At 38.7% G+C, this 13,704-nt stretch overlaps 1 protein-coding gene across 1 annotated transcript in view; it reads right to left on the bottom strand.

Annotated features, from left to right (window-relative positions):
• The window catches only part of SVEP1 (sushi, von Willebrand factor type A, EGF and pentraxin domain containing 1), a 128,669-nt gene that overhangs the window by 51,017 nt on the left and 63,948 nt on the right, over window positions 1-13,704 (bottom strand). Inside the window, exons 11-23 of the mRNA XM_065661517.1 lie at window positions 13,484-13,615; window positions 12,155-12,349; window positions 11,001-11,122; window positions 8,900-9,008; window positions 6,771-6,956; window positions 6,214-6,447; window positions 5,539-5,700; window positions 4,754-4,915; window positions 3,953-4,114; window positions 3,073-3,167; window positions 1,849-1,945; window positions 1,057-1,170; window positions 68-181 (exon numbers count right to left, since the gene is read on the bottom strand). Of these exons, the coding sequence (XP_065517589.1) occupies window positions 68-181; window positions 1,057-1,170; window positions 1,849-1,945; window positions 3,073-3,167; window positions 3,953-4,114; window positions 4,754-4,915; window positions 5,539-5,700; window positions 6,214-6,447; window positions 6,771-6,956; window positions 8,900-9,008; window positions 11,001-11,122; window positions 12,155-12,349; window positions 13,484-13,615 (1,884 nt within the window). The remainder of the gene's footprint in view (window positions 1-67; window positions 182-1,056; window positions 1,171-1,848; window positions 1,946-3,072; window positions 3,168-3,952; window positions 4,115-4,753; window positions 4,916-5,538; window positions 5,701-6,213; window positions 6,448-6,770; window positions 6,957-8,899; window positions 9,009-11,000; window positions 11,123-12,154; window positions 12,350-13,483; window positions 13,616-13,704) is intronic.

The raw sequence follows: 13,704 nt of genomic DNA, 5'->3' as shown, positions 1-13,704 counted from the left end.
ACAGGGTAGGAAGACATCTTTTTTGTTCATAAAGAGTGAAGGCTGAATTAAACACAAAAAGGTGTACCTGTGAACCCTTTTGCACAAGTGCAGCGGTAACCGTTCTCGCCATCAACACAGTGGCCTCCATTCAAACACGGACTGGAGCTACATTCATTTACATCTTCCTCACACAAGACACCTTCAAACAGCAAGGGTTACAAGGCATGATAGAGACATATGCAAGGTCTGCATGCTGCAATGACTGAATGCAGAAGACAGAACAGCGCCAAACGGCTTGCGTAACAAAAAGCTACTGAGAGCAGGTGATAAAATTCCATGTTTGACTGCACTACTGCGAACTTCTACAGAGATCATCTGTGTTATTTTAGATGTTGTGACCTGAGAGATAAGAAACCCACGGTTTGTCTTCATAAAGCTTAATGAATATCCACTAAGTGCTACTGTTGATCAATGTATAGCCATAAACACAAAGAATGAGGGAGATAATTTCTGGTGGAAAACATGAGGCTTTTTTTTTTATTTTAACCACACAAAATTATCTCCTCAATAGTTTATTTCAATATTTATAGAGATGAGGTGCTGTTGTGGTAACATACTCAAGCATGTCAGTTTCCCATAGATTTCAGTACCCTCAAGGTGAGTAAAGGTGAGAATAAAAAACACTAAGAAAAAAGAAAAAGACCATTCACTTACTCACAGGGCTGCAGTAAAGCAACTGGATAAATGCTTTCCTAGTCAGGCCATATTCAGAAGCATTTTCCCTGAGAGTATTTACTAATTCCCTAAACTTCATTCCTTGTTTTTTTCCTTCAGACCAGAAATGTCACAAAACAGAAGTATACATGCACACACATGCATGCACAAAGACTGTCCTTGAATGCTCATCCTTTTGTTTCAAAGCCTATTCACAGCAGAACATTAACCTGTATATCAGCTTGCTTTTGTGTTATAATTCCTAGGATGTGGAATTATACAGCCTTTGTGTTTTCTGTTATCTACTTGGCACAGAAACAATGCCAGTCTGAAGAAGAGCTATGAAGTGAAAAAAGCTACCTGAAAAGCCTGGTTGACAATGGCAAATAAAGGTCCCAATGGCATCTTTACACATTCCATTGTTGTGACAAGGAGATGACTTACACTCATCAACTTCTGTTTCACATTTCAAGCCTAGAATGCAAAATGCCGATTGAGAACAGGCAGAGAAAACCTGAAATTATTCAGAAATGTGGAAGTCATGACTATTAATGTAGAAAAACATGACCTATTGCAATGCATGAATGATGCAATTGCATGCATTACCAGACATGCAGTTTTATTTAGATTCTCTTTAGACTGTGTTTTAACACACACCTGAAACAAAATGTTATTACAAAGGTATCATCCACATTGGGCAACAGACTGATTAGTTCCAGACAGTGGCACTTAGTATCTACCACAAGTAACAGAGATCACTTCTTGATAGTAGTTGTATAATTAGTCATTTGCTTTGGAGCAATTGGAAAATAACACTGATGAGAAGTACAGACAGATCTGGTGGTAGCTATTTAGAGCGCAAATTTTCAGCTTTTGCTAATCATCAATATTGCCAAGTGATAGGCTTTTCAAATTCACTAACTCCACTAAAAGAAACACCATTCAAAATCCTTTTCTGCTAAACACTCTATAATTCAGTGACAGCATGAGGGACAATTTGTTTTCTTTATACTAATGTATGTTAAATCTATGATGGATATTCCAGTTAGTTAGGATGTACTCTTGCACTGAGATGTTTTGCTCCTTTATGCTTGCCCATATCAAGTGCATGGAGACATGTTAGCTCATCCACCTGCTTCTCAGTTTTTTTACCTGTATATCCAAGTGGGCATATGCACATATATCCACTTCCCAATTGTTTGCATGTCCCATTGTTGTGGCAGGGTTCCAGGAAACACTCATGAAAGACCTGTCAAAGGCAAGAATCATACAATTACAGTAAAGGTGGAAATACAGGTGGAAAAAAATATTCTGACACCCCCTAACAGTCACTTTGGAAAGCTAGAAAAAAAAGTCACTGGCATTAACTTCTATGTCTTCCTCTTTGACTTTCCTCACATCAACCATTTTCTTTTTTTTTCAGAGAAAAATAACAGAAATCTGAATTATTATTTTAAAATGACCTTTTACTTAGTCAAATGTGATCACTGCAGTTCCCATATTATGCTATATTTTATATGAGAGTTCTCCATATCCTTTAACACCAGCTATTCACTTCCTACTGGTCATCAGGCGAGCTGGTAGGAAACTTTACTGTGTGACGTTATTTTTTCTAATGTAGCAACCCTGAATTCAGCAAACCCCTTGAGTAATGAGGTTTACTAAAACCACAGGAGATCAGCTTGTACCTGTCCATATGTGATATAATGGATCAAGCCAAATTTATTATCAGCCAACTTTGCTCCTGTTCACACAAGATCCTAACTTCAGATTCAACCAAAGTAGTCAAGAGTTACACACTGGGAGGGAGATTGTGGGTTTAAAGAAGCATCTCTGGCAAACATTGTCACTTGGGTAGTTTCACATGAGGACCCCCCTGTATTTCAAAGGGGGTACTCACAGCAGAAGGAAGCTCTGCTTGCCTCCTCTAAAGTGTATCTATGTTGCACTAAGCAAAAGAAAGATTTTTACAACTGGGACTTGTTGTCTGGTAGCTTTTCCTGAAATTCAGCATATGAAAACATCAGATGACTGAGTGTAGTCAATCTATGTTTTTTACAGAGTGGCTGAATCTCCTCCATGGAGTTTATACTTCTTTTCTAAGCTTGTTAAATATTTCATACATCAGGTGAAGTTTCGAGTCCAGAACTGAAGATTGCCAATAGTTCATGCAGCCTTCTTTGTTCAGTGAAAGTGCTTCTTTTTTAACAATTACAGAAAGAGTTTGAGTGTTCCCCTCAAGACCATCACCGTCACCTCTTCAGGAAATACAGAGAGCATAACAATTATATTTAAAAAGGCCTCAGTCATTTACTGCTGCATAAGGCACTCTTTCTTTCATTTGAGCTAACACTGGAAAATCTATCTTGTCCTTGCCTGACTGCTGACTTTGTACTGCTTGCTGATGTTTTCTGGAGAGGCTGGTACCATCATTACACTTTCTTCAGCTGCTGAAAAAGTAGAGCCAAAACCTAAAGAGGAAAGATATGAACATGCTGTTAATAACAATGTATGACAAGATCCCTATTCCGTGAGGGCATAATAATTGCATGTTAGTAATGCATCTAAAAATCTGCAGAAAACCCCTGAATTTCTGGGGAAAAAAGTGCAGTAGCCACATAGTATTTTAAATACATTTTATACTAGTATGTATTTCTAAGCAGATATATTTGTAAACCTCATATATGTGTGTGTCCATATAAAACATATTTTATGCATATTTATATACATATATGCATATTAATATTTGTATATATATGTATTTAGAGAGTATATATGTAGTATAAGGAGGAAATTATTTCCTGTTAGGGTGGTGAGACACTGGAACCGGTTGCCTAGGGAGATTGTGAGTGCTCCATCCCTGGCGGTGTTCAAGGCCAGGTTGGATGAAGCCTTGTGTGGGACAGTTTAGTGTGAGGTGTCCCTGCCCATAGCAGCGGGGTTGGAACTATATGATCTTGAGGTCCTTTCCAACCCTAACTATTCTATGATTCTATGAATATGTGTGTGTATATACATACACTCCTTATATATATATATATACATCTGTTACTGAGCCTTGGTGTGTATCACACGGTCACTTCCACGTAACACGAAGGCCCACCAGTAGGCAAAACCAGCTGCGAACCTCATTGGTTGAAATCGAAAGTCTACATTTGTTAGAGAGTAAGTAGAATGTTTCCTATTGAGACTGCTGCTGGCCATCCTTTTCATGCGCCCTGTAGTCACTTTGTCCAGCAGAGGTAATTTGGCTTACTTGAACAATCTGTGATGGATCTGGCACCAATGACAGTTGTTGTTCCATAAAAGGGACAAGACAAGCAGTAGGACTTTCCCGGGTCTGGTTGATAGTAGTCTCTGGGACAAGGGTAGCATGGTGTCAAACCTGTACGAGAGAACTCGCCTGCAACACACGGTACTGCAAGAAAAAAAGGACAATTTTTTGAGTGATCACTTGCACCCTCACCTTACCTCCCCCCACTTCTTTCTGACCATTTTCTCTCCTCCCCTCAGACTTAAAGGAATATGATGAAACCCGCCAAGAATTATTCATGACTTTAGGAGATACTTATTTAAATTGTGCTGCTAGGTGATATGCAGTTCCCCCAAAGGACTATGGAAATACCTGGGAAATATTTCTGTCTATTGCTTTTGCTATTCCATGGGAAGCTTTCATATGCAACTTCCTTTCCTTAGCACACTGTGTTAAAATTCAGTATTTTTGTACAGAAGATATGGAAGTTCTTTGGAGATAATAGCGACAAACATCCTATCATTCCCTTTCTCTTCTGTAAAGAAAAAGGTTTTATTTTCTTCTAGGTACCCATCACATATTTTATAAATCTTTAGATAAGAATTCATCTTGGAAATCAAAAGGAGGGCATTTGAAATAGCCAGGGTATCAGGAAATTTTGCTGCAAAATGCTGTTTGGTCCCCACTTAACCAAAAGCATAATTCAATCTCAGGCAGATGAACTGGATTACCTTAGCTGATCTTTAAACAACATTTAGAAATTTTTAGAATTAAAAAAAATTCATAGCCCTTTTTGTTACAAACCTCCACAAGCTGAGACATCCACTGCACCTCTTTTTACCGTTGATGTATTTTCTGGGCAAGAGATACAATTCCTGGATCCAAATGCTGGCTGATATGTGCCAAGTGGACATGTTTCACAGATCTCAAGACCATTAGATGAGTATGTTCCCTGCTTGCACTGAGCTGTAAGGCAGAATTGATAAAGATTAAGCAATGTCCAACAGGAAACATTGCTCTTGATCCCTAGGAAATGATTCAAAATCACAATACACACCACAGGGGCTTTTATTTCAAGAGTTTACTCTACTCTGAAGCATCTCACTGGTGCAAAGAGCAAAAAATTAATTGTGAATCATTGACCAGTTAGTTCTTCCAATCAGCTTTCAAAATGACTTACTGCAATCCAGTTACTCATTTTTAATCAACAAAATTAATGATAAGACAATAAGCAGGAAATAAAAATTGAAACTTCTGTTTCAGAACAAGTCACAAAGAGAGAGTGATGCTGAGGTGCTCAGTGCCCCAGCAATGCAGTGTAGGATGCAAGTATTTTATCTTTGATCATGGTAGGATGGGGGGGCTTGCAAGGACAAAAAACAGCATTATTTTAAGTGTGTTAGTCCCTTCAGAATCTCACAGAAAGAAGACAGAAATGATACAAAGCTTCAAAGGCCAGCTCTTCTTAAAACACCTGCCCAGCCATCCTCTATGCTACAGCAGTGGTGAAAACCTGGATTTTTTTAATTTACCTGTACAACAAGTGAAGGCTTTCAGAAGTGGCTGCCTGAAGAAGACAAAGTTCTCACCTTTGCATTCAGAGATGCTCCTAGAATGTAGATACTCAGTATAGCTACCAGAGGGACAACTTTTGCATTCCAGCTGCCCTTCTTCATCTTGGTAGGATCCAGTCCAGCAGCTTTCACAGGTGTGATGCTCCAGCGAGTAATAGGTACCCAAAGGGCAGTTGACTGTAATGTTGGAAACATAAGGTTCCCCTCAGAGTGCACAATCATATTCTTGTCTTGCCTCAAGTTCCTATTTAGTCAAATTCTGTTTATCTGAAATGTGACTCTGTTCCTCAGCAAATGGGGTATCTCTGGAACACTGCAAAGATTTCATTATGCACAGGAAATGGAATCCAATTCCCTATCTTAGCTACACATCACCCACAAGACTAATACCATTAAAAGACTGCATACCAAGCACTATCTTCCTCTGTATCACTAAGTGCGGACATGCCTGATTTCCCCATGGGACTGGAATCATGCGTACAAAAGTGTCTTTTTTGCACAGACTTTGGTTAAGAACAAAAATATCCTTTGGAAGTTAAACTGCACAAAGCATTTTTGCAGTTTATTGTTTATTTGCAGAGACCATAAGCACTGAACTGTGTCAAACCATAACCTTCTGCATACATCCTCTAAAACCTAGCTTTTCAAAATGATTCTGAATACATGCAAGGAACAAATCATCTGGCTTACCACACATTCTCCCCCTCAGCACAGAACCAGGCCTGCAGAAAAGAAAGGCTTTCTCAGTCTCCAGAGTGTTGCTGTCAGCTACAATGACTTCGGATGCAAACTGAAAAGAATACATGGGCTCCTTATTGAGAGTCCTATTCAGCCTGTTTGTGATTGTCTCCAGAGTTTTAAGGAGCCGTCGCTGGTTTTCCAGTTCCAATGTATCATTCCTTTCATCAGGCAGTGGCACGCTAGCTGGAATATAAACAGAAAACACAAAAAGCACACAGATTTTACAGTCAGCACTTTCAGTGCACTCTGGAGAATATAAAGAGTGTAACGCTCAAGCTTGCCAGTAGAAAATGGAAAGCAGACCATGTGCAAATGCTCTCCATGAATATGAGGCTGCAATCTTTCCACCAAGCAAAAGGCCTATGATAAAATGGGGCTATGTATGTCTCCAAAACCTGACATCTCCAGCAGGCTTTGTGAACAGAAGGCTGTTTTACTGAAGGTATTAAAAACATGGGTTTTAAGGAGAAAGAATAGGAGAAGGACAATATTTTGACTTCTTTCACCTGTGATGTTAAATATTAACTTGATTTTGTGGTCGGTCATTGGAACATTCAGCTTATGCCTTTTGACTCGAGCAGGTGCTGCCTTTACAGAGGCAGAGAGATGCCTGGAGAAGTCTTCTTGTGCTACATCAATAAAATCATCATAGGAATAATCCAGCTGGTTTGCTGCTCCCCAACCAGCAGGTCCTGTGAGACATTTAGAAAGAACAGAAAAGAAGCAACATCATGTGGAAAATAAGTGCCTATACTTATTTCTAATATATATCCACAACAGAACAGGGTCTGTCTGAAGCTTCAGACAATGTGTGCTGGCTTTGCCTCTGCACAAGTGCCTATTGTACTGGCATTCTGACCAAAGAAAATAGGAAAAGCCAGTCCCACTCCTAACTCATATCCTAGAGATCCTCAATCTTGTGCAGTTAGACAAAGCTTTAAAGAAATACTGCTATCAAAGTTACAGGTTACAGTTCTTTCCCTTCCTGTCTTTCATGCACCTTCTCCTGCCAGCAACATCTTCTTAAACATTTACATATTGCTCTCTCTTCCTCTTCCTGCTCAATGACAGCCAGCATGGCCTATGCCACGTCTCCACTGCATCTTCCCACAACTCCTGAGTAGTTCTACCATTTTCTGTCCTCTCAGAAAAGGCTGGTATCATCATCACCTTATATATTTATACTCTACATACAGGCATTTCCTGTTACACATGGTGAGTCAAATTCACTCCTTCTACAATATCCCTCACCTATGACACGCTTTCAAACAGAAACAATTAAACAGTTGTTTCTGTACATTATCTACCTTTTCACAATGACTAAATATAAAGATGCATGGTCTATTTCATTGATCTAGCTCTGTTTTTAAAACCATGAAGACAGAAAAAAGTTCTGCCAATTACCTGTTAGCAGTCACCTAAACTTTAGGAAATACAAGCAAATTATACTTAATTTACAGTGGAAACTGGGACAAGTTAACCCCACAGCTTTGTGGTTAATCTAGTTTTCTAAGCTACTGTCACTTATGATGCGAGAAGAGTTCTCATCTCCTGCCTTCCCAGCCTATAATCATGCGAAACTCTCGAAAAACTGCAACAATGTTATTTTAAGAGGTTTACACGAACCGGAAAAGAATAGGATCCTACATCTCATGTCCTCAACACTGTTTCCTCCAAGTGCCTTTATAAGTTAGTTCCAGCTGTCATCAGTATTCATCCCTAGTCTGATGACAGCTGCAAACTGGACATCCAGGCCCCCCATGTCTGATTACAAACAAATGTGCTCTCAAACTCAGTGAAGCATGTCTAGAAGGGGACAGGAAGAAGAAGGAAGATTTTAACAAGTACCTCCACTATAAACATGTGAAAGAGCCACAGTCCTATGCATGTATTCTGATGTTGATCTGTCAAAATGCTTCCTGCCAAGATAGGTAACATAAGTTATCTGTGTTTAGCCTTTCTGCTCTGAGCATCCCCCAAGGGACTCAGAAATGCCAAGGACAACAGCAGTACAACATGGACACTAACCTGTTTAAAGATGGACTGAAAATGACAGGTTACTTGGCGTAAGGCAAAGCGGGAACAAACACTAGGCCTGTCAAAGCTTTCACTCTGATACAGCTACAGTCATCCTGCAAAATCTGCCCTTGCATGCAGGAAGCAATTTCACAGCTAATGAGCACACTTAAGCTTGTATAGCTTTACACTGTGAGGGTTCTCTGCTGATCTGGACCAAGCATCAGGGATGGTCCTCATTTTCTTAAGAATCTCTAGAACCATCTATTTTACCTTTTCAGTATTTTGTTTTGAAACTGTGTGTTTTAAAAAAGTTGCTTTCCTCTAGGCTAACCAAGCAGGTTTGTAGGACAGTGTGTGTGTATGCTTCCCACCACCCTCCATCATGAGGCATCTCAGTACATTTTCCCTCTATGCTATATAGGAAGCAGTACCAAAACGAGACAGCAAAGAGTTCCATAATATTGTTATAAAGCCTATTATGTAGTTGCTTACTATCTTAAGAGCCCTATGTTTATTTTCAAAAAGTATTCCACACAACATGTTGCCTACTTCAGAACAAAAGGAACTATGCAGCATTAAACCTAAATGGCTAAGAGTCTATACAATCAATAATTACCAATGGCAAATCCATTTTCGTAATCATAATTATATTCCAAGCAATGCTTCTGTGTCTGATCTTCCAATCTGCAGTCAATATCATCAACATCATTACAGAATGACGGGACCTTCCAACATAAAAAAGAATAATATTAAAAAAATAAACCCACATATCTTCCTCCTGCGACTTATAGAAAGTTCTAGTTACAATGTAAAGCATTGGTTCAGCCAGTGACACTGGATTTCCCCTTTAATGTCTCTTCTAGCCCTGGCAAGGTTTACTGAAAGAAGTATGTCCTATTGAGACATCTGAGAAATAAGAGGGCAACCTGTAGGCATATAAGCTCTTTGTTATGGAAGATCTTTCTTATAAAAGAAGGCATCCATTCTGTTAACCACTCTTGCATGTGAAATCCCAAAATACAGAACTAAGTTCAGTCTTGTTTCTCGCTGTTGAAGGTGACAGTTGAGCTCACAGATTTGAAAACATCTGTGGTTTTTCCAGCTACGTAACTTGCAAGTCTGTCAGGTTTACAGCAATGTTGTCACTCTTTCTGGCTTTCAAACCGTATTTCTTCATCTCCACCTCTCCCTACCCATAGAAAGGGGCTAATGCATTCCACCAAGAAGCCTCAGGAGACAGGGCAAATTGTCTCAGAAGGACAGAAACCATGGAACAGAAAACAGAACCCTTCTGGAATTGCTGATTTCTTCTCATACTACACAAAAGGAGTGGCGATTAAATCGGAACATGCAAATGCATGACTTTTGATAAGATCTGTATTTCTTGCTTTTTTCCAGGTTTCAAGCAAGTTGGGCTCTAGGTCATGTTTTGGAATAGCTCTGTTTTTTTTCTGTATAAGTTTTCATTGGAAAGATGGCTCTTGCTGATTCCATCCCCCTTTTCAAATCCCTATTAGAATTTAAAATTCTTGCGAATAGGCATAGGCATATTCAACACAGCCTTTCTGACTGTTCTCATGCATTTGTTGCATTATGATGGAATGCTTGGTCAGCTCACTAAGCATTTTTCCCTTATTATCTTTTGCTTGCCAATAGTCATAGTCCAAGCACTGGAACCTGGTGGTAGCTGGCTCTCAGGGGAAAGGAACAAAAGTAAAACCAGCCAAGATTTCTCTGCTGGAAGGGAGGCAAGAAGCAAGGCAAAAGGGTAACAGATATTCAGGTCCAAGTGTCAGAGGTTGCCTGAAGTAAGTTTTCACCCATTTGACAAGGGCTACTGACATACATTCCGAAGTTGAAGGTGTTTGTCCATTGACCGTATGTGCTAATACTGCCTTTTAGTTAGTAGACAAGCTTTTAGCATATGGGCTTTGTCCCGCAAAGAATCTGTAAATGCCCGGTGTTCTCTTCTGGCACAGTGCTATCACACTAGGTGTGGACATCTACTCCTGAGATCACAGCTCAAAGTCTAGTTGCTTCTGCTCTGCAGCTGAAGACATACTCATGGATTAAGAGGGGAGATTGTGATACTGAAGTGGAGAATAAGGGACACGGTAGAGAAGGAACATGATACCTCTTCAACTCCAGGGACATGCAGTTCTTAATGATAATAGCACTCAGAAATTCAAGAAACCTGAGCAAATTATTTAAGCCACTACTACTGGACTGAAGTTCCTGGGCTTAGGCATAAAATGTGGAATTTATCTAGCTGTATAGATGCATATTCATTATATTATATGGATATGTTACACATATTATATATAAAATACATGTATTTTATAATCACATCCAACTTCCAAACAACACTGAGCTAGGCGACAACTGACAGGGGTTCTCAGAACTGCAAAGGTTCTCTTTGGAAGCCTAATAAAAATCTGTGAGTGCCAGGTCCCTAAGCTACTTGGACACTTCTATGAATTCTCTTCTATATAACTCCACACTGAAGACTGAACTAAATTACATAAAAATGCCAGCGAACCATCTTTATTTTTAAAGGAGACTTGTCATCTTCTGAAGAAGCACAGATTTCATCACAGGTTTCTGTTGTATTTTCCTTCTGTGAAATCAGTTAACTGCGAAAAGCACATTTTTTAAATGGTGTGTTTTTAAAGATACATTAAAAGGTACGTGAAAGGAAGGAGTATTTACTAACCTACCATTTTACCAAGTGCGCTCTGGAATGCATCAGTAAATCTATTTAGAAGACTGTTGTCATCACATCGTGTTGCTTTGTAGAGCATCTCAAAAGATTTGAACCCATGGTTTGCAAAACGATTTACTGAAAAGTATTGGAAAAATAAATTTTTACTGGGCAGTGCAAAAGTTCCAGAGCTAAAAGCAAGATCATTCAGGCTCAAAACTGGAATACACTAAACTAAGAAGCACTGTCTTTAAACTAGCAACCTAAATGGATCACTCATACCTCAGCCAATGGAGCTGAATATGGCCCTTTGGCAGGAATAAAATTTAATGGGATAGCTGACAGACATTTCAAAAAAGGTCTGTCATATACCTACTTTAGCATTTTCTTAATGGAAGAAACTTGTGTGCTGTCAACTAAACTCTGTACTTCCTTTTTGCTGAAGGAGAAGCAATAAATATTAGAAGTCCTACTACTAATGCTGCTAAATATGAAAAAATCTCATCCAGAATTTAAGCAAATCAAAGTTACTAAGTGTCCAAGTTATGGACTTGAAGTTGATACATAGCTCTAATCTAAAACATAACTCTCATTTGCTCATAGGAAATGTTTGCTGAAACCAAGAAATCCACTCTGAAAGAACTGGATGCAAAGTGGTGCCAAGACTGCCTTCATATGTAGCTCTAATACATTTATTATTAAAATGTCACCAAAGCTGGAATAATTCTACAGTTTTGCATGTGTCCACCTCAGACAAAATACAAAAATGCTTCTGACTTGGTGATAGATATGTATGTACAGCATGTACTGTGCATTTGGATCAATGAGTTACAAACACTGTTGAAATCCCCTTTGAAAAGACACTGTTAGTGTTTATAAGCAAACTGTTTCTAATACCAATTTAAAATAATGCCTACTTCAGCATTTTTGCTATTTTGTGATTTCCGGGATTCAAATTCACTGCTGTTTTTGTGTTTTAAACAGCTTCTGCAATAATACATTTAGGGACTTCCAGGCATTCTTTCACAATAATTGTAACAATTTAGAGGCAGAGAATAGAGGAGATTTGTTATCATTAAATAGAAGTCATAATTTCTAAGTTATTTTCATTTACTTCCTCATTAAACATAGTGCTTGATAAGTTGCAGACTTAGTAACAGTAACACTTACAAGAGCAGCCAGGCCACTCTGGAGAATAGGGTGGCTTCCAGACACCATCCTCATATGTACAATAGTAGTTTTCACTCGATCCTTCTGACAAGCTATAACCCTCTGCACAGTGCAATGTACAATTAACTCCCGCTTCATCTGATGTGCATATAAAATCACCATTCGCAGGCTCAAAGTAGATTTCACAGGGAGAACCTATGAAAAATACAAAGATTTATATACTGATAAATGAAGTAAGTAAGCAAAGAGGAAAACAGCACTGATAGTATTTCCAGATGCACCCAGCATCAACCTGATCTTGCCTCTGTTGAGTCTGTGAAAGTATTATTTGTTACTTCCATTAAGGCAGGATCAGGCTACTGCTAAACTAATCTCAAACTCTGCCACTGGAATTGGAGATCCAGCAACATGAAGACTTAAAAAATTTGTGGTACGATTTATTACGTGGTTACGATTTATTTTACAGGCCAGTCGTGAAGGAAACTGTTAATGTCTGAAAAATTGTCACAAACACTGAACCACAAAAAGTCTGGGGTGGTGTAGAACATGAAATAATTCCAGTTCCAAGCAAGAACACCGGCTTGCTCTTGCTAAGATTTACAGCAAATCAGAATTAGCACATCCATTTACAACTTACCCTTTCTAAAAGCTATTACCAAAGTTCCAGTTTGCATGACTTTAAAATCTCGTTTCACTAAGATTTTTTTATACAGCTGTCCAACTGAGAGATAGGCACTACATGACAGAGATGAAGCAGAATTTTCATCTTTATTCATTTATCTGTCAAATTGTTGTTTGGCCTTTAAAGAAGAAACTGAATTGTTGGGAAAAGGTATCTATGCAATAAACACAAATGCACCAGCATATCTATAAGTATGGACAGGTTCTAAAATCTGAAGAGTGTTTTAGTATCTGCTACAATATTTGTAGGTAATTACAGAAGTATTTTCATAAAATTTTCCTTTTTAACTACAGATTTGAAGTAAGACATCAGTAACACCTATTACTTCATTTCATACATCTGTCATTGAGAAAAAAATGGATCGATTACTCTAAGTTTTACTGCTTAATGAATCATAATTCTAGTGCTTTCATACCTAATTTGAATTTATAGGACCACATTCATTACTGTGCTGCTTCAGTCTTCAGACAAATTTTTGCGGGTACTAACAAATATCCTGTCTGCCTTCAAGTTACTCCAAACTAAAACTGGAATAACTAAGTGAAAAAGTGGAGACTAAACGAAAAATTGAAGCAGCACTGCATCCTTTATGATGCTCAGTTAAAACAATGCTATACATTCTTGACCAGAAGACTAAGACAACAAACCTTTGATGACAATGTGGATCTCACATGTCCTGTTATTACCAGAGGGATCCACAGCTGTATATTGAACTGTTGTTTCTCCTTTGGGAAAGAGACTTCCAGGTGCATGAGTCCTAGTAACAGTCAGTGGAGCACCTATGAGAGTTTAAAGACAACTTAAACCATCAGTAAGTAAAAGAGGATTGCTGACACCCAACCTTGACAATCTGAGAAGGAAATAATAG

Source organism: Lathamus discolor, chromosome Z (assembly GCF_037157495.1).
Source record: "Lathamus discolor isolate bLatDis1 chromosome Z, bLatDis1.hap1, whole genome shotgun sequence".
NCBI classification, from domain to species: domain Eukaryota; kingdom Metazoa; phylum Chordata; class Aves; order Psittaciformes; family Psittacidae; genus Lathamus; species Lathamus discolor.
The sequence above is the reverse complement of the archived record's forward strand: the minus strand, read 5'-3'. Positions and strand labels throughout refer to the sequence as shown.